Genomic DNA, 27,818 nt, shown 5'->3' on the forward strand with positions numbered 1-27,818 from the left:
GTGGCTACATCTTAGAATAGCCTCCATAAATGTCCACTTTTGGAGAGGCATTCAGTTTAGTCCTTAAAAGAATCAAACATTCCACTTAGAAGATTCAATTGAAAACTCCAACTCTTAGCATCTACCACTACAATTTGTGTTTAATTTTACTTGGTTTCTACAAAGGCCTTTCTGAGTTTTTGTAGGCATTTGTGTTGATAAGATTTGGGGGCATGCCATTATGAACGAGAACAGAGGGGTTGGTAATAAAAAGAATCACTATTGCAGAGGACACTCACAAGTCAAACTGCATCTTTTCGTTACTTATCAAATCCCATTAAGTAAAAACAAAGAAACCTACATTTCTTCTTAGCACAGAAGTATTAAAGCAAGCACTCTTCCACTCCGCTCCCACCTTGTCCCCTTTCAGTAACTTGAACTATAGCCCTAGCAGCCCCTTTCCACTTTCCTATAACATATATTTTTATTTTCCACCTCCTTCTCCAACATACACACACACACACACACACACACACACACACGCACACACACACATCTTTATTCAGTTTCTGTAAAACAAAAAACAAAACTAACAAACCAAAAAAACGGGCCTTTCTTTTTGGTGCCATAGTGATTGCCTTAATTTTATATTTTTTAATTTTTTTTAGTTGATGCACACATCATCTGCATGCTCCTTATCTCTGGAATGATCTATATTATATTTTCCATTGGAAAAAGAATAAATTTTCATTCTTCCAACACTGTTTGGGTCAAGATCTTGAGAGACATTATTCAGTGTTATTTGGTTATAGAATAAAGCTAGTTCATTTGAATCATTTTGTGGGAAAGAACTCCTTTAAACTTGGAAAAGATTTCTATTTAAACAGAAAGGCAAATGGAAAACCTGATTTTATTGAGATACTAAGAGACAAAATGACTGGTGGTCTGCTTGTATTTTGCATCACTTACAGGTTGCATTGGTATAGTACAGCACAGGGACATGAAGGTTGGGAATTCCCATGTGGCAGAATTAGATGTTCATCCCAGGTCATTGGATTATTGCCTTTCTGAGGTGACATGAGTTCTGTCAAGGTGTGAGTGATTTGTTGCTTCAGTGTCTCTCTGATATTAAATTTTGAGGAGTGGGTTCAAGTTTGTGCTTTGGGGGCCATCCATCCTTATTTGTCATATAAAAGAGAGTGTATTAGATCACTATGTGATGGGGGATGGTGAGCCTGTTTTTTTTATTCTTTTATTTTTTTTAATTCAATAAGATCTATCTAGACCTTGCTGGGTAGAAACTAAGACACAGGTGATTCTAATAAACAATTAGGTGGCCTAATAAACCTATTTATTCAAAGGACTACCCACCTCCCAAAGGGAAAAGCAAATGCAGGCATTTCTTCAGCCCCCTTCCTCATCTTATGTCATAAGAATGCCAATGAGACTCGTCCATCCTCCACCTCCCACTTCCTGGTGCCAGATCTGTAAGCGCTTAGCCAAGCATGCTGGGAGACACCAGAACAACTAAAGGGAAGGAGTAGCCGGATGTCTTTGGTTTTCTTCCCATTCCGTTCTGTTCTGTTCTCCTGACACCACCTCATTACTAGACGGAGGCACTAGACGTGACAGTCAACTAACTCCATTTGAACTGAGCAGAGAAGAGGTAGTGAAGGAGACATGTCTCAAAGGCAGCCTCACTCAACTAACCAGACTTTAATTTCCATCACAAATGACACAGAAGCATCAAGCTCTGTTGCCTCCAACGATACCACTCAAAAAGGATGGACCGGAGACAACTCTCCAGGACTAGAAGCACTGTGTGCCATCTATATCACTTATGCTGTGATCATTTCAGTGGGCATCCTCGGAAATGCTATCCTCATCAAAGTCTTTTTCAAGACGAAATCCATGCAAACAGTTCCAAATATTTTCATCACCAGCTTGGCTTTCGGAGATCTGTTGCTTCTGCTGACGTGTGTGCCCGTGGATGCAACCCACTACCTAGCAGAAGGATGGCTGTTTGGAAAGATCGGTTGTAAAGTGCTTTCCTTCATCCGGCTCACTTCTGTCGGTGTGTCAGTGTTCACGCTAACAATTCTCAGTGCTGACAGGTGAGTTTCTTTTCTCTGTTCTATTTGCTGGGATGTGAAATTAGGTAAAGAGAAAAAAAAAAGAAGAAGAAGAAAGAAAGAAAAGCTTGTGCTTAGCATTTACTGGCTACCGGTTGCTTTTCTCACACTCTGTAACCTAAATGTAAAATCAGAAAAAGACGGTAGGATTTTAAAATAAAAGTTAGAGTAAAGATGTTAATTTTTTTCTGTTAGCATCTGAAGAGTGCTTGAAAAATATGTGCTTTGGGTGGAGATTTCATTTCTTTGAAATGTAATTGTTTGCTTGAAGGAACAGTGAACGGTGTTTTTATTTTCCTCCGGCTTATTAAGTCAGGCAAATTGTTGCAGGTACAAAGAAAAATACTCATGCTTTATACATTAGTGCAGCCTAGTGGTATAACAGAGTCAACACGAAAACATTGGCATATGTGTGAAATGGACCGTGTATGCATTATCACATACCAGAAGGATGGTAAAGTGATAAGATGCATCTAATTTATTTGAAAGTCCCGTATTATCTAATCAGAAGGAAACAGTAAGGTTTTCAGCTCCCTAGCAGTTCAGTGTCATGTCATCATTTAATTCTATTTGTTTTCTCTGTAAGCATGTGGTGACATTATCATTCCTAGAGAAGTAAACTTATTCTGATGGACTTTTAGAGTCCTGTGGCTATAGCATGTGAAGCAGTCTCACTGTCAGAGAGTTGGGGTTTTTGTTTGTTTGTTTGTTTTGTTTTTTGGTTAGGGTGTTTTTAGTTTGAATACTCTGTTTTCCTGCGTAGAATACCTATTGCAGAATAACTGCAAAAGCATGAAAAACTGAGTCTCCAAATATCAAAGGTAGTGCTTTAAAAATTTCATAAGAAAAAAAAAAATTCATAAGAACCTGTAGGTAATCAATGCCCAGCAGTATTGGCAGGACTAGCTTTAGATGCTGGAATCTAAAAAGAACAGAAGCTTTCTCTGTGTCGTCATCATCAGTAGTAGTAGTAGTATTGTTGTTATTGTATGTTGCTGCTGTTGCTTTTATTGGTCCATATTCTTCTTAAGGGCTGACTCCCACAGAGGCTAAAGAGTTTCCTCCTCTGTCCAAAAGAAGAAGCACAATTGCCTGGGCTCAATTTCTGATTTTATCTTCATGTCCCCATTAATCCATCAACTTAGGGAATGAAGTAGCCCTTACGAATTGGAAAACATGAGCTCTCTGCTTCTTCCTGTTGGAAATCTTTTCTAGGAAGACTGAAGACTTTGTCCAGGAGAATTAATTTGATTAACATGAGTCACTTACACATACAGGACTTCTTCGAGATACTTATGGCAACACATAGGTGGTGAATTATTCTCAAATCACACGCTGAAAATATTTGTCCTAATGAAAGGGTCAGAAAATTATAAAATTGCAGGTCTGGAACGTCTCATAGGAGTGAATAAGGGACATGCTAATTACCATAAGTAAAATCACTGGGTATATTCTGTATTTTTTGAACCCCAGTCAGTTCTAGTTGGTTCTCTATGACTGGAAAGAAGGAAGATTTGGATGATTGCTAAAGTCACACATATCACTGATTTTTCAACTCTGCTTGTGATTATGTGTTTCTAGATACAAAGCGGTCGTGAAGCCACTTGAGCGACAGCCCTCCAATGCTGTTCTGAAGACTTGTGCAAAAGCTGGTGGCATCTGGATCATGTCTATGATATTTGCTGTGCCAGAGGCTGTATTCTCAAATGTATACACTTTCCGAGATCCTAACAGAAATGTCACATTTGAATCTTGTAACTCCTACCCTGTCTCTGAGAGGCTCTTGCAAGAAATCCATTCTCTGTTGTGTTTCTTAGTGTTCTACATTATCCCACTCTCGATTATCTCTGTCTATTATTCTTTGATTGCCAGGACTCTTTACAAAAGCACCTTGAATATACCTACTGAGGAACAAAGCCATGCCCGAAAGCAGGTATGTATAACTCGGCACTCCTGAAAACACACCCTGAATTTAGAGGTGAGCCTCCTCCCCAAGCAGTTTTCACTGAGCTACACTGCCTTTACCTGTGTACAGATCAAGTCACAGTCTACATCTGTTGGTGTGAGGACAGCCTCTCATTTCAGTCTGAAATTTATCACACACTGAGCAATGCTGAGCAAGTTATTTGACCTGAGTCCCAATCTCTTTATCTGTAAAATGAAGAGGACTAAATGACATAGATCAACTTCCTAGCATAGTTCCTGATGGTACTCTGCATTCAATCGGTGGTGAGACTATTAGCATTATAGACAGAGTAGCGGAAGTGTGAGATCAGCCCAAGCTCTTTATCTTATAGACCAGTAAGGGAATCTGAATAATGTGAGATTATATAGCAAAGCATTATTTGCTTTAGCAAGGGTCATGAAGCAGTGTAACGTCACAGAATGGGAAAACTGGCAAGATTCATCACATTACTCAATCCAAACTGTTTCTACACAGATGAACAACCTGAGATCTGAGTAGAGTGGAATGAAGTGGCCATGGCAAGAGAACACAGTGACTCATACAAAGGACTGTTGCTGAAGTTAGGCATGCTCTCCTTTCATAAATCTGTAGAAGATGAAAGGATGATACCAAACATTGTGCTGTTTGATTGGTGGTCCAGAAGGCTTCCATCCCAGAGAACAGGGAAGAAGTGCACTTTACAGAGAGGGAAGAAGAAGAGAGGGGCGAGAGAAGTATTCCTTTTTGCAGTTTACCAGTTGAATAGCTGTGCTCATGAGCCTGAAGCTATATAAGCTATATACTTAGTGTCCATGTGGTCCAGTTTTCTTTGTTCTGTCTGTGGCTCTACTAGGTGCATCTCTTGTGCTAACAGAGGTGGATAGGAGCATTCTCATATATGATGGATGGCACATTTTGTTTTTTTCCCTCTGCCTACATGATTCAAATCCCTATAGATTAAAAACAACTTTAGTGCCAACCTGACAACTTTCTTTTACTGCAGAAGACTGTTCGCACCTGTCAGCCTCTGTGGATGCAATGAAAGGTGCTCTGAATAGTATCACTCATTTTAGTAAAATTAAATCACTGGGGATTCCACAGCACTGCTTGAGTTAACTAGAGTATCTCAGCATCCAAGGACGGTGGGAGGCCTCAGAATGAGAGTTAATGAGACCAAGATCACAGGTTAGCATGCCAATTAACTTGTCATATTCTGTATCCACAGGCAGACTTCCCATGTGTCCCAGCCAGTTAGCTCACAAGTATGTGTTCAAAGGGAGGCCAGCTTGTTAACTGTAAATTCCTATGTCAATCTAGAGGATGGTATTTTTTTAAATTTCTGCCAGATAAATGAATTTTTTTTATGTGTGTGCACAATTTTCTCCCCCTATAGATTGAATCCCGGAAGAGAATTGCCAAAACAGTATTGGTGCTGGTGGCTCTGTTCGCTATCTGCTGGTTGCCGAATCACCTCCTGTATCTCTATCACTCGTTCACTTACCGAAGCTATGAGGAGCCCACTGACATTCCTTTTATTGTCACTGTATTTTCTCGAGTACTGGCTTTCAGTAATTCCTGTGTAAACCCCTTTGCTCTTTACTGGTTGAGCAAGACCTTCCAGAAGCACTTTAAAGCTCAGCTCTGCTGCTTCAAAGCAGAACAGCCTGAGACTTCTCTTGGTGACAATCCTCTTGACAATCTCACTGTGATAGGGCGGGTCCCAGCTACTGGGAGCACACAGGTGTCTGATATTAGTGTGACCCTGTTCAGTGGCTGTAGCACCAAGAAGGCAGAGGACAAAGTTTAGATTTTCCATTAAAAAAATGATTTTTAGTCCCTTTGTGTGTATCCAGCTTTAAGCTGTGCATAGTACAGTGTCTGGGTTTTTGCTGTTCATGTATTGTGTTAAAGTTTTCAGAATGAATTTTCCTGTAAGTAAAAGACAAACTATCATTTTCTTCAAGGTGCAAACAGTAATGCCGTTTGGGTTTTCTGAATACAATGAAGCCCACTGAGTAGAGAAAAACAGGGCTGGAAATGCCAGTCAATGGTGAAGATGGCTCTATAGGCGGGTGGTGGTAAACAAACAAGATAAGTTTAAAAATCCAATTGGATTCCCCATCTTGGATGCTCCTTATCTCTCATGTATTTGTGTGGTTATCATAAAATAGTGTTTGTGTATATTATATGCTGTAAATCTAGGGATTCTACTCTGTAAATTAGACCAAAAAGAGATAAAACATCTCTTGTGGTGTTTTGTAAATACACACACACACACACACTTTCACAGAGTGACTGCCCTTTTCCTTCAGTCACCATTCCATTCCAAGAAACCTTGCAATTGAGACGCAAACGCTTGAGAATCTGAGGGTGTAAGTGCTGCATCTGGGGCAGGGTGCTTCCCACATCGGGTCAACACATCCTGACTTTATGTAATTCTACTGCCATTGATTAATAACTAGGCAAAGCCATGTCTCACAAATGTTGTGAGGAATTTGTCTTATTCACAGGCCAGACAGGAGGCTACAGTGTTAGTGTGACCACGGGCCCCAGAGGAAGATTCCTGTTCAAGTTTCTAAGCTGCCACTCTCTGAAATTCTTTCCTCTAAGGAAGCTCATTTCATTTGGGTGAGCAGCGCCCTCTTTCTAAAAACTTGCAGAATTGCCACACGGAATCTCCAACACCTGGCTACGCAAGCATTATTGGATCATCTACCTGCTTGATTTTACTCAACTTGATGGGTGCGTAAGTCCTAGAGCTCATCTCTGTTTCTAAAAGTCAGACAGAAGGCTCTGACTTTCTATCCTCTGCTCCAACTTGCTAACGAAAATAAGCTTAGTAACTGTAACTGGGAAAAAAGTCTTTGTAGTCACTAGATTTGTCAGATTTAAATTTGTGCTTTCAGAAAATGTATTCTTGAAGTAAATTGAAGCTTATCTTTGGCATAGTTACATTTGAATTTTTAAAAACTTGTTTTTTTTTTTTGAAAGTGCTTTTGGTATTTTTGAGCTTTAAATGACTTGTGCTATTGTGAACTTCTGCTAATTATGTGGCTCAAAATGGGGGGGGCATAGATTAACACAGGGCTTTAAATGCCCTTAAAATTGGCTTAGTTAAAGTTGGGGGTGCTAATATTGTATTAACATTGTTTAAAAGTGAGCAAAATTGTTGTAAAACATCTGGTGGTGAGAAAATAAATAAATAAAATTTGAATGTCTGTGTAATTTTTTATGCTAGAAAATTGACAAAATATAAGAATATATTTCAATTCCAAGACATTATTTTTAAAACACAAAACCATACATTATTTTATTTTCCTTAATTAAAAATGTTATATATCTACTCTCCTGAGTCTAACACTTGAGAAACAATTTTATAAATGTACCAGGCTATGGGCTTGAGGGAGATCTCAGCAGTTACGAATGCTTCCTGTGCAAGCATGAGGACCAGATTTTGGATTCCAGCACCCACAAGCCAGGTGTAGTCTTACACACACCTGCAATTACAGCACTGAATGGGGCTGAACCAATAGGATTGCTGGCACTTGCTGGCTGCTAGCCTAGCTGCAACAAACAAACAAATAGTAAACTATAAGTTCTGTGTTCAGCAATGCACCTTACCTCAAGGGGAGTAAGGTAGAGTGATAAAATACACGGCATCCTCCCATGCATGTGCACCTGCGCGCACACACACACATAGAGGAATATACTTTACATATGTATTCATACACAGAATCAGTAATTAGAATCATAATTTTTAAAAGTACTAGGCTACAAAAACCAAGAGAGTATTTTCATATTTCAGAAAACTAGAGCTCTGCATGAGCTAGTGGTGAAATGTGCGTAAAATAACTTCTGAGCATTCTAGGATCAGTTCCCTCCCCTTTTGTAGCTATAAAATTGCAGTTAAATCTTCGGCATTTGTCTTTATTAGGGAAAATAACTGATTTTTCTTCTTGGGGCTAGCTTTGCAATTGGCTATACTAGCCACAATTACATTTCTCTCTCTCTCTCTCTCTCTCTATCTCCCCGTGGAGACAGAGTTTCTCTGTGTACCTTAGTCCCGGACTTGCATTGTTGACTAGGCTGGCACTGAATTCACAGCAATCCACCTCATTTCTTTTCCTGTACTTTCTTTCTTTCTGGCTGGCCTGGAACTCACAGATATTTGCCTGCCTCTACCTCCCCAAGTGCTGGGATTACAGACGTAAGGCACCATGTCCAGCAGGTATTTCATTTCTTTAGAGAGGGTTCTAGCTAGGAAGAGATATGGATACATGCAAAACAAATTGTGAACATGTCCTAATTTTGCCAAATGTCTTCCCTTGCCTAAAATTTAGGATAGAGATCACAGCAATACTCTATGGAATATTAAAACACACAGTAACAGAGTTATGTACACCTTTGTTGTTGAAATAAAAAGTGCTTCCCAACACTGTATACCTTCTGTAAGCAAATTTAGTTTTAAAGGAATTTCTGCAGTTCATATGATCATAGGTAGAATATCTACCAACTTTTTAGTAAGAAGGATCCCCCGCCCCAACTAAGTTTAGAGACTACAAGATGTGGGGCCAATAAAACTCCTCAACAAGAGGAGATATAAATATATCCTAGTACAGTTCCTTAACTTTGCAGAGTTTGTAAGAAAGGTAGGGGAACTTTTTCACGGAAGTCCCTTGTAAGGCCTTTTACCTTCAATAGGTACCTGTTTTCATTCTTCTCTGACCCTGACTCTACATCTGTTTGTGCTCAAACTTTATGGGACAAAAGGATAATTGGTTCCGGCAAATCTAGTGCAAAATGTGATGCTACCTCCAGTGAGACCTGCTTCAGGCTTTTATGAAGCTTTTGAGCAAAGCAGACTTGGTGACATGGAACCTAGACAAAGGGCCTTTTTTTTCTTTTTGCCCATTTGTTTGTAACGAGGTGGGTGGGACTGCCCATTTGCTTGTAAAGACATGGGGTGGTGTTGCCCATTTGTTTGTGGTAGTGCTGCAGTAATAATCATGTAGTACAGTATCTCTTGTCTTGTAAACATAGTCCAGAATTAAATGGAAGCTGAAATAACAAATTACTGAAAAGAGCTCTATACCAGTTTCAGATGGAAGCAAGAACTAGTCGGCAATGTTTAAAAGAATCTAACAAAATCCATAGCATGCATAGAAACTCATTTCTCTAATAGTTCTACTAAAAACAAGAAATTCATAAAAACGAATGTGTTTGAAAACAAAAACTACTGTTTTCAAAACACTGTTAAGGTTGAAATCAGATTCACAGAGAGGTCTGTGAGGAGTCAGGATGTTCTAGAACCCAACTCCAACTACTGTATTTACAAACAAAAGTGACCGGAATCAATGCAATTTCTGGGAAGCATATTCATATGGTCAAGTCTGGGTTATAATACTGACGTTTACACAGAGGGTTCATTGGTACTTTTAACGAATTAATTAAAATTTTACTTGCATAGTTAACATTACAAGCAACACATTTTGTTGATAAACGCAATCCACATACAAAAAAAGCTCTTTAGAATTTTCTAAGTTTTGAGCATAAAAGGATGCTGCAAACAAAATAAGTGCTGCTCTCCAACATGTGGTACTGCAACCGTATTTTTCGCCAACTATAACTGACTCTTCTTTAATTTGTGCCTGTATTCTTTGACTGTTGCTCCAGAACGTTTCCCCAATTCCTGGCACTTAATAGTTCAATAAATACCTATTTTGAAAATATGGCCCCCCTCTCTTTTCGGGGGTGCATGAAACAACCGGGGGAAAGTTCTACTTAGAGCACTTAGTGGGCAGTCTTTCCTAAGAGGAAATAGAGCCACATGCTTCAGCTCCTATAAACGGGGATCTTTACAGTCAAGCTTCAAGTTCCAAACCGGAATACCTGATACACTGCAGTAAGCCTTAGGCAAAAGCTACTCTTCACCTACTGCAGCCTGAGGGTGGTACCACAGGCATAAAGTAGTAGGAAGGAAGTGATGGGGACTTTGCCCACCATTCCTACACTCATTCCTCACTAGACCCCAAACAGCGTGTTAGGTGTTTGGGTTCCCAAGATGAACAAAAGCCCTGTGCACCCTAGTTCAAACACTTAAGACTAAGTAAATACTTTGCTCCTGCGCAGGGACGGGGATTACCATGAATGAGGCGCAAAGGTTTCGCGAAGCGGGAGAAACTTGTCCCACGGTCCCACCCACCTCCCCAAGATGGCGGCTGCCGCAAAGCCCATCCAGCGCCAGCTCTCCCGGAAGAGTCCCACGTCGCTTTTCAGGGTATAGCTTGGGCAAAACTCGTCCGGAGTGCATAAAAGTCCCCCCCCCACCCCGAGGCAAAGGTTTCTGGGGCATCATGCATTTCTGTAGGATGTGTCTCCAAGTGAGGTACCGTGAGTATGGACCTCGAGGCGGGAGCACGCCTTCGGAGCCCCGCCCCTGGTTCTCTCAAGCGTCGCTACCATTTGACGCCAGTGTGGGCGTGTCAGCGCGACCCGCTACGTTGCCAGGCGCGGACAATGGCGCCTGCATCAGCCTGAGGGAACTTCGTTGTCAAGTCGTTTTCTGACGTGGCGGGAGGAAGCTGTGGCGCCTCCGGAGCCCGCCACTGCGGTGACAGTGCGCGTGCGCGCTTCCGCTTCGTCCTGGGCCGTGCGGTGGCGCCTAGGCCCCGCGGAGCCCGCCAGGTGGGTGGCGGCGACCGCGCTGGCAGCCTCAAGGCGCGTGCGTGCGCGTTGGGGGCGGGCGTGGGGGCGGAGTTAGGGCGGTGCGGCTTAAGACTTCCCAGGGACTGCTGGGGCGCTGCGGGGAGGCGGGCCGGGGGTTGCAGTGTGTTCTGAGCTCTTAGCTTTACAGACCTCCCTTTCTCTGCTCCTTTCCAGAGTCGTTGTGACCGCTTCGCTTGCCTGACCACTGTTTCTGGGGCTAAGTAAGAAACATGAGTGGCAGCAACTTAAGCGGGAATGATGAGTTTGATGAGCAGTTGCGAATGCAAGAATTGTACGGAGACCCCAAGGGCAGTGACATCCAGAATGAGCCCATTGGAGAAGCCGATTCCTTGGGACAACCACCGGATGACACTCCCTATGAGTGGGACCTTGATAAGAAGGCTTGGTTCCCTAAGGTAAGAAAGAGTAGCTTGAGTGCCACTGCGGAGCGGGTCTTTGGGGCTCCGTGGAGCTACCTTTGCGGCACACCCCACTTATGTTTGCTCTGCTGAAGTACTAGGTGCTTGAGCTGGTGATCGGTGACTTATCTATTTGTCGGATCTATTGCAGTACCAGTGTATGAAGGAAATTAATCTTAGTGTGGTGCCTTATGCTCTTTTTATGCCTTATTAATTTTTTTTTGTAGGTGTGAAGGTCACAGTTGCTTGTTATCTTGATGTTTTTACTGCAAAGAGGAAAAACACCAAGAAAAACTCATTAGTAACAGTTTTCTCCTGTATAACCAAACTTAAGTGATACTTAGTGTACATAATGTGTCCACTAGCATCACAGCTAGCTTGTTGATTTAGGGTATGGGAAAGCAGTCATTTACCTCGCGCACTGAGTAAACTTTCCTTGCATCTTGTTTTATCTTTCTACTAAATTTTTTTTCCAGAGCATTTAAGTTTGAACCGTCTAACCACGGGAATAGGACTAGAAATGCACAGAAAAAAATGGATGGAAAAAAAAAATCGACATTTGTTTTGAGAACTTGGGACTTGCTAAGTGTTTCATTTCAACATGGAAATAAAACAGCTAGTGTTAAACCTGGTGTTGTAAACTCTCTGGTGAAAGTACCCTGTTAGTCTTAGCCTCATAGGAGCTTTGGCATCAAAGGAAACTAACAGCTCACCAAGTGATTTGAGAGCCAGTTACATAAAACTTTTCTCCATTGTGTAGATGGCTTGTTAGTTCAAAAATTCCTTATTTCACCTGTTCTTTCTGATTTTGTATTTGTGCATCTTTCAAGCTTCACAGATTGTAAAAAATTTACCGTTCCACTTCCAGACTTTGAAGTGTGGCTTAAATGTAGATGAGATTTCTTTTGGAGTACTTTTAATAGTCTGACAGTCAGTTGCTTCGTAGCTTTATCTTTTATGTTTTGAAAAATATAGTCCTTTAAACTTTGGGTTCTAAAATTTCTGCCCTTTTATTTTATTTATTTAATTTTATTTAATTTAATTTAATTTTATTTTATTTTATTTTATTTTATTTTATTTTATTTTATTTTTGTTTTTTCAAGACAGGGTTTCTCTGTGTAGCTGTGGCTGTCCTGGACTCACTCTGTAGCCTAGGCTGGCTTCAGACTCACAGAGATCTACCTGCCTCTGCCTTTCAGAGTGTGTGTCGCTGCACCTGGCTTTATTTTTTCTCCCTTTGAGACAGGGTTTCTGTGTGTAGCCCTGCCTGTCCTAGAACTTACCATGTATACCGGCTGGCCTCAAACTCACAGAGATCTAACTCACATCCTCCCTCTGCCCCGAGTGCTGGGATTAAAGGTATGTGCCACCATGACCCACATAAAATTTCTCCACTTTTATGTGTGCCTGAAAGTGATAAATAGAACTTATAACTTCATTTAGTGATTTTTGCAATAGTGAATTCCCCTGTAAAGCCAGGATGTTGGGTGTATATTGGGTTTGTCTTTAGTTTGTTTTGTCACTAAACAGTAACGTGAATTAGTGCTAGAACTAAAGCAGGCATTTTGTTTGACAGTTCCCAGCCTCATTAATAAACACAAACGTCTTAGTGTACCTATATCTTTCTGTGTATCTGTGCACCCAAAGGTAAATTCTGCGATTGGATTATGAGTTGACTTTTGGTTTTGTTGCCTTGTTATTTGATACTCCTCTTGTTTTATGTATTGGCTACCTTAGCAAATATACTATAGAGAATTAGTAATTTATAAAAAACTAGAAAAAGTCATCACTTAAATTTATCATACTTCTTGGGTTGGCAATTTGAGTACTTTTGTTTTTTATCGTACTATACAGTTTCCATATAAGGTGACTATTCTCAAATTATACTTTAATTAGTACAACTACCCGTGGCATAAACACTTGTTAAAGCTTTAGGTAATATTAACTGAATATTAACAGTCTATACCACAGTTTCAACAATTGAAGTAACCATATCTGCATGTGTGTTGACTTATCAATTTAGATCACTGAAGATTTCATTGCTACATATCAAGCTAATTACGGATTTTCTAATGATGGTGCATCCAGTTCCACTGCAAATTCCCAGGACACCAACACTATGATTGCAGAAGAACCTCCACAAAATGAAATCCCTGAAACCTCTGACCCCAAAAAGAGGGGAGAAAAGAGAAAGGCCGAATCAGGCAAGTGGCTCTGTCTTACAAAACCTGGATTTAAAAATGAGATAGGAAAAATGTGTGAATAGGTTTTGGAGGATTTTAGTATCATTGAAGGAATGATAATGTAAGTTTTCACTTTAAGATAGGCTTAAAGTCATGAAGTATCAAGAGAGCCATTTTCTTTTTCAGAGAGAGCCTTAAAACTAATTCTCAGTAAAAAGGTTTATGTATTTTGGAAGCTGGGGTTAGTCTTAGTCTTCTTAAATAAAGAGAACATTCTCAAAGTTTTAACTGCCATTGCTGAAATTTCGTAATGTGATTCTTGTTTCTTTCAAATATTTTATTTATTTCATTTTAATTTTTAGGATGGTTCCATGTTGAAGAAGACAGAAACACCAATGTATATGTATCAGGTATCTCTTTTTAATAAAGTTTTAAGGTTGGAGACATTTAGTTTTGAGACTTTGTGCTAAGTAATTTATAGTTTTTAGTGTGTTTTGTCACCTGTTTATGTTAACTAGGAATTTACTTAGTACAGAATGAAGAAAAATTATGCAATTTTGCATGCTGTTCTATATGCCTGTCTTAGATAATTTACAGCAGTTTGTTCATTCAGATTTAGTGAAGCATAAGCATAGCATAACTCTGATATATCTTTTATATAAAATATGAATGACCTTCAGATTTAGAGATAGGAGGTTTTTGTACTCAGACAAATCAGCTTTGTACTTACCCAAGTTGTAGGTTTCTTGTTGATAAAATACTAAATAACTTTTTACCTTCTACTTTTATCTGTTCTCTGAAATTATAGGTCTGCCTCCAGATATCACAGTGGATGAATTTATACAGCTTATGTCCAAATTTGGCATTATTATGAGAGATCCTCAGACTGAAGAATTTAAGGTCAAACTTTACAAAGATAATCAAGGAAATCTTAAAGGAGATGGTCTTTGCTGTTATCTAAAGGTTGGTATTTGGTCAAATACATCTCTTGTCTCTCCAATTTTAACTCAGGAACTAGGGCTAGGATTGTTTATAGATGCTAACTTAAACCAAGAACCATCCCAATCAGAATATAGAGAAAAGTGAACTTTGAGATGATAATTGTACATAGGTGATGCTAGTACCTCTTCTAGATTTTATATATAAATCACTGCTTCTATACAGTATACTTGACTAACGGTGCAACTACATAAGACAGAAGAAGTATTAAGTAAGACGGAGTAAAAAACAAAAATCAACTTAATAACATGGGGATAATTTGCTTGTTTTATGAAACTGTTTGCTATAAAGTCAACATGATACATAAATTTATGATTGAGGGGCTTCTCTTCGAAAAATCTCAATGCAAAGATCTCTTCATTGCATATAATCAACAGTTTAAAATTCTGAGAAAAAAAAAACAACCAGTGACATTTTATTTGCATATTGGAATGAATTGGAATGTGGTTACCCGAAGTCTCGCCAGCCACCTATTTTTGCAAATAAAGTTTTGCCAGAACATAATCCCACTTGCTCACTTACCTTTGTGTCTGGCTACTTTTGTGTTTCATCAGTAGCATTGAGTGGTTGCAATATCAACCTCTGATCCTCAAAACCTGAACTGTTTATTGACTGGCTCTTTACAAAAACTTTTCTAACCTCAAATTAGATGGGAAAGAAAATGGTGAATTATACTTACTGCTTTAAACACCACAGAAGAGAATTAAAATGCAAATTTGCAGAATTTTGTATGCTCTTGTTACTGTAAATTGCACTGGTATTGTTTCATATGAAGGCAAGTTATCATTTCTGGAACACTGGTCAGCCTCCTTAGGAGCACATGTTAGCAGTTACTGCCTGGCACAAAACAAAAAATAACTACAAATCAAAGTAAAAAATGATAACATAGTATAAATATCATGGCCGTGTAATTAGTGGACAGTGTACAATGGGATCAGAAGAAAGTAGGCTTAACCTGGCAAAGTTTGGGATTATCAGAATTCAATGTGTTTCTTAAACAACATGGGGTAAGTGGACCCTAACATGATCATTTAGAATGGTAGTTTTCTGTGTTCGTTTGTAAGATTTGAGACTTTTATCAGCCTAAAGATGACTAAAACACCTGTGAAGTGAATTTTTACAAGAGGAGTATGTTCATGGGATTTTTAAAAGTTATTTATGTGTATACATGTGTGTACATGGGTGTGTGTTTGTGCGTGCATATATATTCACTTGAATGCTGTTGCCTAACAGTCCAGAAAAAGACGTTGGATCCCATGGAGCTGCAGTTATAGATTTTTGTGAGCCAGCCATTATAGTTTCTGGGAACTGAACTTGGGTCCTCTGGGAAGCAGCAAGGGCTCTTAACTCTCAAGCCATCTCTTCAGCTCCATGATTGGATGTTTTTTGTTTTTTTAAATATTGTTCTGTGAAACACTTTTATATAAAACGTAGGGCCCATGAAAGTAACAAGTTGTCAAGCTGATAAGCTGGACTCTAAAAAATAAAGTTCCTAAAAATAAATAAATAAATAAAGTTCCTTACTGCAGGATCCCTATCTTATTGAGCAGCTGAAGTCAGTAGTCTTCTGTGCTTGCCTCAGACTTTTATATCTTGGACAATCCTTGAGTTAGGGTGGTAACTACTGTGTTTGTGTAGGGCCCAGAATCCATGAATGCATTTTAATATATAAGCCATTAAATAATTATCTTCTACTTATTACAGATCTACATTTTAGTTTGATAAAGCTGAACACTAAAGGCTGGCTGTAATACTTCCAGTTCCAATTTACTGAACACTTACTGTTATGCCATGCCATAACTTTTTCATATGCTGTTTCATATAGTTTTGTGAGGAACCCTGTGATGAAGATACCATTTTAGTTTTTTTTTTTTTTTTTAACAGAGGGAGCAATGGGGATTTAGAGAACAAGTCACTACCTAAGTTAACACGGGTGCTTGAGGTATATACCCGTGCTCTGTACACAGATTTCCTGATTTATATTCTAGAATTCTTTATCCCGAAATAGGTAGCTGACATTGTTTATATCAAAACCTCAAGTATTATTTCAATGCTCAACTTAATGACTATTTTATTTTACCTTCATAAAGAAAGAATCTGTGGAACTTGCATTAAAACTTTTGGATGAAGATGAAATTAGAGGCTACAAATTGCATGTCGAGGTGGCAAAGTTCCAGCTGAAGGGCGAATATGATGCCTCTAAAAAGAAGAAGAAGTGCAAAGATTATAAGAAGAAGCTGTCTCTGCAACAGAAGTTTGTATTTTTTCTCTTTTGAAAAGTTTCATATAAATATTTAAAAGTATGTTCTTAGTAATAGGCACTTAGTTTTGTTCCATCAAACACATCTACAGAGTAGTCTAAAAGAATTTCATTAGGTATTAGTATTCTGTGGCCAAGAGTTTTCGTGTCCAGCTGGGGATGTATGTCCTGGAAACAATCCTCCACTGGTCACTAAGGGTTGCCTCTTCATCTTTTCATCTTCCTTGAAAGTTGTACAGACTAAATCATTAGGAGACTTTAGAAGTCTAACTGCAGTGTTCTAGTGAGACTCAAGTTACTTTGATAAGGAGTACATATCTGGGAGGGGTGTTCAGATACTGAGTGTGTATTTTCCCCCTGCCTGGAATTTTTTTTTCTTCAGGAAGTTCTGTGGAACTATGTTGGAATCAGATAATGACTATTATTAAACTCTCACTAAAGGATTACATCCATCCTTTTTTTTTTCTCTCCCACAAATCTGAACCCAGATTTCAGTTTGCTGTTACTTTTTATTACATTAGGCAATTGGATTGGAGACCTGAGAGGAGAGCTGGACCATCCCGGATGCGCCACGAGCGAGTTGTCATCCTGAAAAATATGTTTCACCCAATGGATTTTGAGGTAGGAAATGGTGTTTTAACATCTAAAAATTCTGGTACATTTTCTTACAGGAGGGTTCAAAGCTTACCATTCCCCATCTTTGGGAAGGTGTATTAATGTAGTCATGGGTAGGATAGGAAAATGAAACAAAGACTCAACCTGTATTTAGAATTCCCTGTGTTTATTCCAGTGTTATTTTGATTGTATCCCAGATAAGAGTATTAATAGTCATACTGTGGCCCCAAATCACAGCTGCTTGCTATCTGAAATCAGATCGACAGGAGCAGCTTGTGGGTTTGTAGTATAGTTCAGTAAATAAAAAGCAGCTGATTTTGGGGGAAAATACCAGTTGAGTTACTAATAAAAGTTTGATCCTTGAAGAAATCTTATCTTCCAATAGTGGAGGTTTTTTTTTCAGGACCATATTTTAATATCCATGCAAAATCCCCAAAACAGCAAAAAAGGCTTTAAAGGAATAGTAGTAATTGTCAAGCTAGCTTACATTGCATTGTGCCTCTTGATGTCATGTGCTAGTTTGGATCCGTACTATCAGTAGTGGAAAAACAACCCTGTTTTCGCTGTCTGGTTCTGGAATTAATGATAACACATTGCCCACAAGGAAAAAATGTTCATAATGTAAAAAATTCAGATTTTGAAACATTCTGGTTGCAACCTCTGTATGATCTTGTTGTTCTTGTTCATGTTGTCAACAGTGTCCAAGTGGTATTTTCAATTTAGCACCTTATCAAGGGCCTTAAAATGGACAATTCATTGCTGAACTACCCTCATGTCTTTTCATGATTAGATGGATTGTGCAGTCTATTTCTAAAGCTGCTTTGTGTCTCTTCTGAGATCCAGAAGACTCTTGGAATATATACCAGCTGTTTTAGGTGTAGAGTAATAATGGAGTGCAGGTGAAAATCATAAATACATACTACATAGCCAGTCTCTGACTTAACACTGGTCTGACTTGAGGTTTTTCCAACTTTAAATGACATGACAGCAGCTGAGAATTCAATACAAGCCATGATTCACATTTTGGGCTTTTAGATATTTGTCAGGCTAGTGACATTTGGTATGATCCTTTCGCACAACACTAGGTGCAGCAGCTGCAAGCTGCATGCAGTGCTCTAGCAGCCATTTGCCATGAGGGTCAGCAACCAAGAGTCTACAGTGTACCTAGCCAGCATTCAGTAAACTAGCTGGGCTATTCAACACTGTATGATAAAACAGATGGTTTTGAGATGCTTTTGCTAAGCTTTGGGCTAATAGGTGTTCTGTATGTTGTAAAGGTGAAGAAGGCTACACTGGTGTAAAGTATACTTTACACTTAGTAGATTTTAAATTTAGGCTGGATTTACTGAGACAGGTAGGCCATTTGTATTTGCTTTTTGAAATGTTGTCCTTGCCAGAGGAAATTTTAAAAGTAATGCATAAAATCCGCTGAATATGCTGCTAGAATGCCTTATTTTCATGTCCCATGGGAAATGAGTACTTGACTCATTAGGTGTTGTACACACATTTTTCCCACTTAGACAAGAAGCAATTGTAAACCTCATCCAGAGCTTCTGGTCCTCTGCAAGAAATCTGTAATTGCATCTGTTCTTCTTCCTCTGGCCTTGGGAGAACTTTTTCCAATAAAGCTCTCATGCTACGTACAATTAGGTTTTCCTAGATTCCATATTATTTGTCCCTTAAAAACTACTAGGGTTTTTAGTTATTTTTGAGATGGACCTTCACTGTGTAGCTCTGGATGGCCTTTGCTTTGTAGTCCAGATAGTCCTCAAACTTAAAGTCCTCTTGATTCCATCTCCTGGAATGCTAGAATACAGCCCTACGCCACCACTCCCAGCTCAAACACTACATTTGTTTCCAGCTATCACAAATTCTTTCTGGTGGATATTTTTTAAGACAGAAGTTTCACACTTATAAATGGCTGAGTCTTTCAAAATGAGTCCAAGAGCCAGCAAGATGATTCAGTTAGTAAAGGTATTTACCATCAAGCCCAACCACCTGAGTTTGATCCTTGGACCCACATGGCAGTAGGAGAGAAACAACTCTCTTAAGTTGTATCACCTCTGAAGGTATCTTTAGGCATGCGTGTGCACACATATCAAATAAGTAAATAAATGTCTATACTAAAAATCCTTGTTTCGTTTTAAGCTGGTGCTTTAAAGTTACAAAGTTTTCATATTTCTGTTTTGGTTTGCCTTCACAGCATTTATTTTCATCTGAAAACCCTTATGAGCTCCCCAAGAACCTAGGACTTTGCTTTGTCTGCATTATTTCTAGTGAACAGAACTGTGCTTTTCACTGCTCAGTACTTGAGTAGACGTGCAGTAGTATGTACTGAGTATTTTTGTGGTGCTTGCATCTAACATAGGCCTTGTACATGCTGAACAAGTATATAGTCCACCATTGACTTTACCCTAATGCTTCCCTTATTTTTTGTGTGAAGAATAATTAAAGGAATGAGTGAGGTCCCTGTTAGTTCCAAGCCCATCTTTCCATTGCCTAGTGGAAAACATGGTTTCTTTTTAGCATCTTTGTAAATCAGGGCAAGTTTCTGTTCCCAGTGTTATGCCACATTGAGTGGCAGGAACGTCTCTTCTGGCAGTGGTGAACTTCAGAATTTGCAAGGAAGGAAATTGTTCTTGGTGTATGCTCTCTTCATTTGCAGGGATGCCTGATTTCCAGTGATCCTGCTATCTTGATGAGAGCCTGTTAAAAGAGAGATGTCAGGGTTTCTGGACTTGGACCTGGACCTCAAATCATGTCAGTATAGTAGTCAAGTAAAGTAGACTCCTAGCCACAAATTATTACTAAAATCAATTAAGATTCATCTCAGTTATACAAGACACCTGTGGCTACTATATTGGGTAATATAGCTATAGAACAACTACGATTATTATGATGCTCTATCATTCTCTCAGTTCTTGTTTTGCAGACAGGATTTTACTTGCCCAGGCTGGCTTAAAACTTACAATCCTGCCACTTCCCATGAGCTGGATTACAGGCATAGTCCTGGTGTGCTGTATAACTCTTGACAGAAGAGTTCGAAAGGAATTTTAAAGGCTGTTTAATTTGAGGGCTGGTTATGACCCTAAAGAACAGACACCAACATATAAACTTTTGAGAGAAAAAAAAAAAAAAAAACAGCTTTGCTGGATTACCCAAGGTATCAAAAAGAACCCATATTGGAAGGATGGAGTGTTTTTCTTCCAAATACCTGAGTAATGTTAGAAGTTGCATATGTAAACCTATTCTCTGATATCAGGGTAAATAATGAAGGATAATTTTCTGATGTACCTGCCAGCGGATTTAATGTTCAGTTCTAAGCCCTGACAAACTATTTTGCCTACAAAGTTTGAATATCAAGAAATGAAGAATCAGAACTCTGGCATGATTTTTGAGGATATCAGCATAGTCCAATACAATATGAGAAGCTACATGAAGCTTAGTATTTCTATAACTTTAGTAAAAAATAAGATGAAGCTAGGGAGAGTACTTTTTATAAGGAAAGGACGTACGTAGTCACCACACATGGTCGTTGTCCACCATCTTAGTCAGTGTAAAGCTTAGATCAGGCCTGTGGTAGCTCAGTAACCAATTGGTTTCCCAAAGTGAGGGGAACAAGGACTATTTCTAACAGGAACTCAATGACTGGCTCTTTGGTCTCCCCATCCCCGAAGGGAGGAGCAGTCCTGTTAGGCCACAGAGGAAGGCTTTGCAGCCAGTCCTGAAGATGCCTGATAAAACAGGATCAGATGAATGGGGAGGAGGTCCCCCCTATCAGTGGACTTGGAAAGGGGCACGGTGGAGATGAGGGAGGGAGGGAGGGACTGGGAGGGAATGAGGGATCGGGACACGGCTGGGATACAGAGTTAATAAAATGTAACTGATAAAAAAAAATAAAGAAAAAAAAAAGCTTAGATCAGGAAGTTCCATGTGGAGCTTGCTAGGTTAAAGCATTATCTTGGAAAAGGGAAGCTCTAGGCCACTGTAGTGCAGAGGTGAAGCATTCATTTCTGACAAATGTCATGCCCCAAAGCTTGGAGGTCTGTTTATTGTTACTGGGAGTCTTGAATTCTTCCAGAGTTCAGGGAGGAGAATCCTCCTGAACTAGAGACCACTGGGATTATCAGTGCTTTAATGTTGTTTTTTCACAGTGGAAAAGCAACAAAAATATTTTACTGTGTTTTTTTAAAACACACGCACACACATGTATGTCCATTTCCTCTTTCTCAGAGTAAATATGCATTAATAGCAGTGAGTAAAGTCACCTAACTTTATTTTGATTCCTTCCTTCATTACCATAGTCTGCAGACAGATGTACCTAAATTTAAGCAAAGCACTGTTTGTCATGTGTAAATTTGTCACAGTAATAAATTGGTTCTTGAATAGTGAAGAAGGAGGGAACTCTAAACATGTTTGTTTTTTGCAGGATGATCCACTAGTGCTTAATGAGATCAGAGAAGACCTTCGAGTAGAATGTTCAAAGTTTGGACAGATTAGGAAGCTCCTTCTATTTGATGTAAGTTGGTGGCTTGACTAAGTAAGTGCTGAAACCTCCCCTCCTTCCAAGCTGAGGAAGTGACTGAGAGTGCCCTGGGTTTTAGATTTTGTTTTTATATTGCAGGCCTGCTGTCTGTCAGCAGGAGTTCAGTGAACGCTCTTTACAAGACAAGTCTTTGATTCGATATGCTGAGCTTATTTCCCTTCCTCCTGACTTAAGATTGAGAGCAAGTAGATAGAAATGTATAGAGCATCAGTTTTCTCAAAGTTCTTGCTATTCTCTCAATTATTCACCTGATCACAGTCAAGGAAAAAAAAAAAAGCTCTGTATTTCTTCCTATACTTCCAAAACTAATACGAATTCCTTACTACAGTATATTGCTGGTGTGCTGCAAGGGGCGTTATGCATTGCAGTCCTCAGAACCCTTTGAAGTAGGTAGCTAAGAGACCTACATACAAAGACGCCAAGTCTTTTCACATGAAAGACCATTCTTGGTGCTCCTTCAGCTCCTGACAGGCAGGCTTTAGTCCCAAGGCAAATCTGATCTCGGTTCACACTTAACAGTCACATGGTCTTGCCTCTTTGATAACATTATTAGCAGAAACATTTGCAAGGACACTGTACTGGTTCTTGTTAGACACTATGAAGCTAAAGAAGCAGCTGACCACTGGCTGGGAGAAAAGGGAAGAGAGATATAAAGTCATTTAGCTCAGCGTGTCGGGAGACCCTACCTGTATTGGGAAATGTGTGTCTTTCACACATTTAATCTTGTCATTCATTCTTTCTTACTCTTCTCTTTTTAGAGACACCCAGATGGTGTGGCCTCTGTGTCCTTCAGGGAGCCAGAGGAGGCTGATTGTTGTATTCAAAATCTTGATGGAAGGTGGTTTGGTGGCCGTCAGATCACTGCTGAAGCCTGGGATGGGACTACAGATTATCAGGTAAATTCTGCAGCTGTCAAGGAAGGGCACAGGAAATTGCATCGCCAACTACAGATCTAGTGTGGGGATTAGCTTAATCTGTTATGTATAATATATCTTGTAAATGTGGTTTGGCAGTAGAGGATAGAAAAAAATAATCACTTCTCAGTTTATAAGTCAGAACTTTGAGGCTTTCTGAGAATGATAAAAAAAGAACATTAAAGTATTCCTCATCCTTTCTTCTGTTTTTATTACAGTTTATTCATTTTGTATCCCAGCTGTAGCCCCTTCCCTCACCCCCTCCCAATCCCACCCTTCTCCCCTTTTCTTCTACTATGCCCCTCCCCCAGGCCACTGATAGGGGAGGTCCTCCTCCGTTTCCATCTGACCCTAGCCTATCAGGTTTCATTAGGACTGGCTGCATTGTCTTCCTCTGTGGCTTGGTAAGGCTGTGCTCCCCCCCAGGTGGAGGTGATAAATGAGCCAGCCACTGAGTTCATGTCAGAGACAGTCCCTGTTCCCATTACTAGGGAACCTACTTAAAGACAGAGCTGCCATGGGTTGCCTGTGAGCAAGGGGTCTAGGTTATCTCCATGCATAGTCCTTGGTTAAGAGTATTGGTCTTTGCAAAGATCCCTGGGGCCAGAATTTTTGGTTCTATTGATCTCATGTCCCCTCCAGGTCTTTTGGTCTCCCCCTTCTTTCATAAAATTCCCTGAACTCTGCTCAAAGTTTGGCTATAAGTCTCAGCATCTGCTTTGATACACTTCTGGACAGAGTCTTTCAGAAGCCCTCTGTGGTAGGTTCCTGTCCTGTTCTCTGTTTTCTCCCACTACCAGTGTCTATCCCATTTACTTTCTGAGTGAGGATTGAGCAACTTCCCTAGGGTCCTCCTTCTTGCCTAGCTTCTTTAGGAGTACAAGTTTTAGTATGTTTATCCTATATTATATGACTAATACCCACTTATAAGTGAGTCTTTCTGCTTCTGGGATACCCCACTTAGTATGAACTTTTCTAGTTCCTTCCATTTGCCTGAAAATTGCATGATTTCCTTGTTTTTCATTGCAGAGTAGTAGTCCATTGTGTAAATGTACCACAATTTCTGTATCCATTCCTCAGCTGAGGAAAATCTGGGTTGTTTCCAGATTCTGGCTATTAAGAATAAAGCTGCTGAAAATGTGGTTGAACAAATGTCCTTATTATATAGTTGAGCACATTTTGGATATATGGCTAGGAGTGGTATAGTTGGATCTTGAGGAAGCACTATTCCTAATTGTCTGAGAAAGCACCAGATTGATTTCCAAAGTGGTTGTACAAGTTTACATTCCCACCAGCAGTGGAGGAAGGTTCCCCTTACTCCACATCCTCTCCAGCATGTATTGTCACTTGATTTTTTTTTTATTTTAGCCATTCTGATGGGCATAAGGAGAAATCTCAGGGTCGTTTTGAGTTGCATTTCCCTGATGACTAAGGACTTTGACCATTTCTTTAAGTGTTTCTCTGCCATTCGATATTCCTCAATTGAGAATTCTCTATTTAGTTCTGTACCCCATTTTTAATTGGTTTACTTGACTTGTTGGTGTTTAACTTTTTGAGTTCTTTGTATGTTCTAGATAGTTGCCCTCTGTCAGGTAAAGATCCTTTCCCAGTCTGTAGACTGTAGTGTCCTTTGCTTTACAGAAGCTTTTCAATTTTATGAGGTCCCGTTTACTGCTTGTTGATCTTAGAGCCTATGCTATTGGTGTTCTGTTTAAGATGTTGTGTCCTGTGCCAATGAGTTCAAGGCCCTTCCCCACTTTTTCTTTTAACAGGTTTAGAGTATATGGTTTTATGTTGAGGTCCTTGATCCACTTGGACTTCAGTTTTGTGCAGGGTGATAAATATGGATCTATTTGCATTTTTCTACATATAGACTTCAAGTTAGACCAACACTATTTGTTGAAGATGCTGTCTTTTTTCCATTGTATGATTTTGGCTTTTTTTTTTTTGTCAAAAACCAAGTATCCATAGGTGTGTGTGTTTATTTCTGGGTCTTCCATTCGATTCCATTGATCCACCATTCTGCTTCTATGCCAGTACCATGCAGTTTTTATTACTCTTTCTCTATAGTACAGCTTGAGATCAGGGATGGAGATACCTCCAGAAGCTCTTTTATTATATAGGATTGTTTTAGCTATTCTGGATTTTTTGTTTTGTTTTGTTTTGTTTTTCCATATGAAATTGAGAATTGTTCTTTTAAGGTATATAAAGAATTGTGTTGGTATTTTGATGGGAATTGCATTGAATCTGTAGATTGATTTTGGCAGGATGGCCATTTTCACTATGTTAATCCTATTGATCCATGAGCATGGGAGATCTTTCCACCTTCTGATATCTTTTTCAATTTCTTTCTTCAGAGACTTAAAGTTTTTTCAAACAGGTCTTTCACTTGCTTGGTTATACCAAGATACTTTGTTATCTGTGGGCATTGTGAAGGTAGTTGTTGCGCTAATTTCTTTCTCATCCATTTTGTCTTTTGTATACAGAAGAGCTACTGATTTTTTTTTTTTTTTTTTAGTTAATTTTGTATCCAGCCACTTTGCTGAAGGTGTTTATCAGCTGCCAGAGTTCTCTGGTGGAATTTTTGGGATCACTCATGTATACTATCATATCATCTGTGAATAGTGATACTTTGACTTCTTTGTTTCTGATTTGTATCCCCTTGATCTTCTTTAGTGGTCTTATTGCTCTAGCTAGGACTTAAAGTACTGTGGTGAAGAGATAAGGAGAGAATGATCCTTTCTTCTTATAGACAATATAGACAGAGCTTAATTAGTAACGTTATAGAAAATGAAACCTTTCAGCAATACTAATATACCAGTATTTGCTTATATTTATATGATCTTATTTAAGGTTAACTGTGTATAAGTTTGTTTAACCAAGGTATATGGTGTCAAAGACTAGAGACTAAGGAAAGGAAGTGCCTGGGTTGATTTAGAAAAGTTGCTTTACAGAACCTGGGTACTCGTGTTATTATTAGAAATGACCAGAGAGGTTGTTGCTTCTTTTTGCCTAAAACTCATCTTAACATTAGTTCTGTTCATACACAGGTAGAGGAGACCTCCAGAGAAAGAGAGGAAAGGCTGAGAGGCTGGGAGGCATATCTCAATGCTCCTGAGGCCAACAGAGGCCTCCAGCGTACAGATTCCATCTCCGGTTCAGAAAAGGCAGGGCCTTCCAGAGTGAGGCATTTTTCAGAGCACCGAAGCATGTCTAATATGGGTAATCAGGATGCTACAACTGGAATGGCATTTGAAGAAACTATCGATGAAAATAAGTTTAAAAATGCAGAAGATGGAGGAGAATTTGAAGGATATACTTCTGAAAAAGTTGTTAAACAAGGTGGGTCTGATGAGGGCAACCATGAGAGAGAATGTGAAGAGGGCTGCCCCAAGAGGGAGAGTGAAGAAGGCCACCCTAAGAGTGAGTTTGATGTGGGTAATCCTAAAAAGGAGCCTCAAGAGAATGGTGGTGAAAGAGAATTCAAAAAGAAAGGCAATGGCCTTGCAAAAGAGGCTGAAGACAGTGACCCAAGCCGAGAGTCTGATGGGGAAGACAGCCTCAAGAAAGAATCAGAAGATAATGACTCAGAGAAAGAATCTGAGGAAGACTGCTCAGAAAAGCAATCTGAAGATGGTTCTGACAAAGAATTAGAAGAAAATGGTGTTAAAAAAGATTTTGACCAGGGTGTCTTGGACAAGGAGTTCCTTGGAAATGTTGAGAAAGAGTCAGAAGAAAATGACACTGACAAATCAGAATTTGATGAAGGCTCTGAAAGAGTGTTAGGTGAGGAAGGGTCTGAGAGAGAATTTGAGGAAGACTCAGATGAAAAGGAAGAAGAAGAAGATAATAATGAAGAAGAGGAAGAAGTTGTATATGAAAGGGTTTTTGATGATGACTCTGATGAGGATGAAGAAGAAGAAGAAGCAGATGAAAAGGATTGTGAAGATCCTGATGACAAAGAGGAAGATGATGACACAGATGAAAAAGTCTTCGATGACTCAGATGAAAAGGAAGATGAAGAAGATATAGATGTAAAGAAAGATGAAGATGCCAATGACAAGCTTTTTGAAGATAATTCCAATGAGAAGTTGTTTGATGAGGAAGAAGTTACCAATGAGAAGTTGTTTGATGATTCAGCGAAGAGAGGTACTGTGGGGAATGTGAAGGAAGATTTGTCTCAGTCCACAGATAGCAGCTTTGCCCTCAGTAGTGATGATGATGAGGAAATGTAATCCTTTCCACTTGCTCTTTAGGGAAAGCCCTGCATCTCCATTTGCCCTTGCTTCAGGGTCAGTAGTAATATTACATCAACATGTGCATAGTGGTAGGATACCATCAGACTAATGTCTTGAAGGTTTTTGCTCTCACCTGTACCAATAGATTTAAATATGTTTATTGGTTCTTCAGTTAAATCTTCATAATTACAATGCAAGTAAACTGGATACATGTTGTTTTATTGGATTTGTTAAATGCATGCAAAAGAATATTTTTAAAGTACTCTAATTGGAGTTTGTGATATTCAGAAAGAAAAATAAAATGATAATATGTGGAAACTTAAATGTGGACTTGAGTTAACTTATATTTTAAATCAATTCTCCCACCACCCTTTTTTCCAGCTGTGTTACTACTTGGGATAACCTTTCACCATTATATACCACAACATGGTCCTGAAGTCATAAAATAAATGACATTTTAGATCCCCTCCCCCAACCCTTGGAAGTTACCTGTTTATTTCTACTAAAACCAGGATGTGCAAAACTGAATTCTATGTGATTCGCAGTTTTGGATATTGAAAATGGGTGATCAGAGGTGGACTGTACCAATTTAGATAACTGAACTTATCATGTCTCTCCAGAAAGATGTGCACACAAGCATTACACAGCTCCTTATATACAGTTTGGGGAAGTTTGTGGATTCCCCTGAAGATTAATAACTTCCTAGGAATATACCTTGGTTTTGTTTTTCTTTTTTTTAGAAATCACAGTTCCTAGAATTGAGCCAAGTCAGATTGGCATGTAAGTCATTCTTGACCATGTTTTCTCAATTCAGTATTGGTGAATTTACCAATAATACAGTGTTAAGAAGTTTTGTTGGCAGCGTTGGAATGCATCAGTGCTC

General features: G+C 39.3%; 2 protein-coding genes across 3 annotated transcripts; both read left to right on the forward strand.

The window, feature by feature from the left end:
• Nucleotides 1-1,548: 1,548 nt before the first annotated feature.
• Brs3 (bombesin receptor subtype 3) lies at nt 1,549-7,268 on the forward strand. Its single transcript, XM_021658318.2, has 3 exons — nt 1,549-2,093; nt 3,693-4,044; nt 5,450-7,268. Exons 1-3 carry the CDS (start codon nt 1,660-1,662, stop codon nt 5,861-5,863), a joined length of 1,200 nt encoding a protein of 399 aa, XP_021513993.1. The 5' UTR covers nt 1,549-1,659; the 3' UTR covers nt 5,864-7,268.
• Nucleotides 7,269-10,530: 3,262 nt separating this feature from the next.
• On the forward strand, nt 10,531-27,259 carry Htatsf1 (HIV-1 Tat specific factor 1). Of its 2 annotated transcripts, XM_021658314.2 has the most exons (10): nt 10,531-10,740; nt 10,936-11,177; nt 13,204-13,384; nt 13,726-13,773; nt 14,172-14,326; nt 16,453-16,616; nt 17,144-17,243; nt 21,667-21,756; nt 22,542-22,679; nt 25,748-27,259. In XM_021658314.2, the coding sequence occupies exons 2-10, from the start codon at nt 10,992-10,994 to the stop codon at nt 26,930-26,932; spliced, it is 2,247 nt and encodes a 748-aa protein (XP_021513989.1). In that variant the 5' UTR covers nt 10,531-10,740; nt 10,936-10,991; the 3' UTR covers nt 26,933-27,259. The 2 variants fall into 2 exon arrangements, with proteins under 2 accessions (XP_021513989.1, XP_021513990.1); XM_021658315.2 differs by lacking the exon at nt 10,531-10,740 and having other exon boundaries at nt 10,809-11,177.
• The last annotated feature ends 559 nt before the right edge of the window (nt 27,260-27,818 follow it).

This window comes from Meriones unguiculatus, chromosome X (assembly GCF_030254825.1).
Source record: "Meriones unguiculatus strain TT.TT164.6M chromosome X, Bangor_MerUng_6.1, whole genome shotgun sequence".
NCBI lineage: Eukaryota > Metazoa > Chordata > Mammalia > Rodentia > Muridae > Meriones > Meriones unguiculatus.

Coding starts and splice junctions, on each gene's coding strand:
- Brs3 (XM_021658318.2), top strand. CDS start 1,660: ATGTCTCAAAGGCAGCCTCACTCAACTAACCAGACTTTAATTTCCATC. Junction 2,094..3,692: donor ACAATTCTCAGTGCTGACAG/GTGAGTTTCTTT, acceptor ATGTGTTTCTAG/ATACAAAGCGGTCGTGAAGC. Junction 4,045..5,449: donor AAAGCCATGCCCGAAAGCAG/GTATGTATAACT, acceptor CTCCCCCTATAG/ATTGAATCCCGGAAGAGAAT.
- Htatsf1 (XM_021658314.2), top strand. CDS start 10,992: ATGAGTGGCAGCAACTTAAGCGGGAATGATGAGTTTGATGAGCAGTTG. Junction 13,385..13,725: donor AAAGAGAAAGGCCGAATCAG/GCAAGTGGCTCT, acceptor TTTAATTTTTAG/GATGGTTCCATGTTGAAGAA. Junction 14,327..16,452: donor GTCTTTGCTGTTATCTAAAG/GTTGGTATTTGG, acceptor ACCTTCATAAAG/AAAGAATCTGTGGAACTTGC.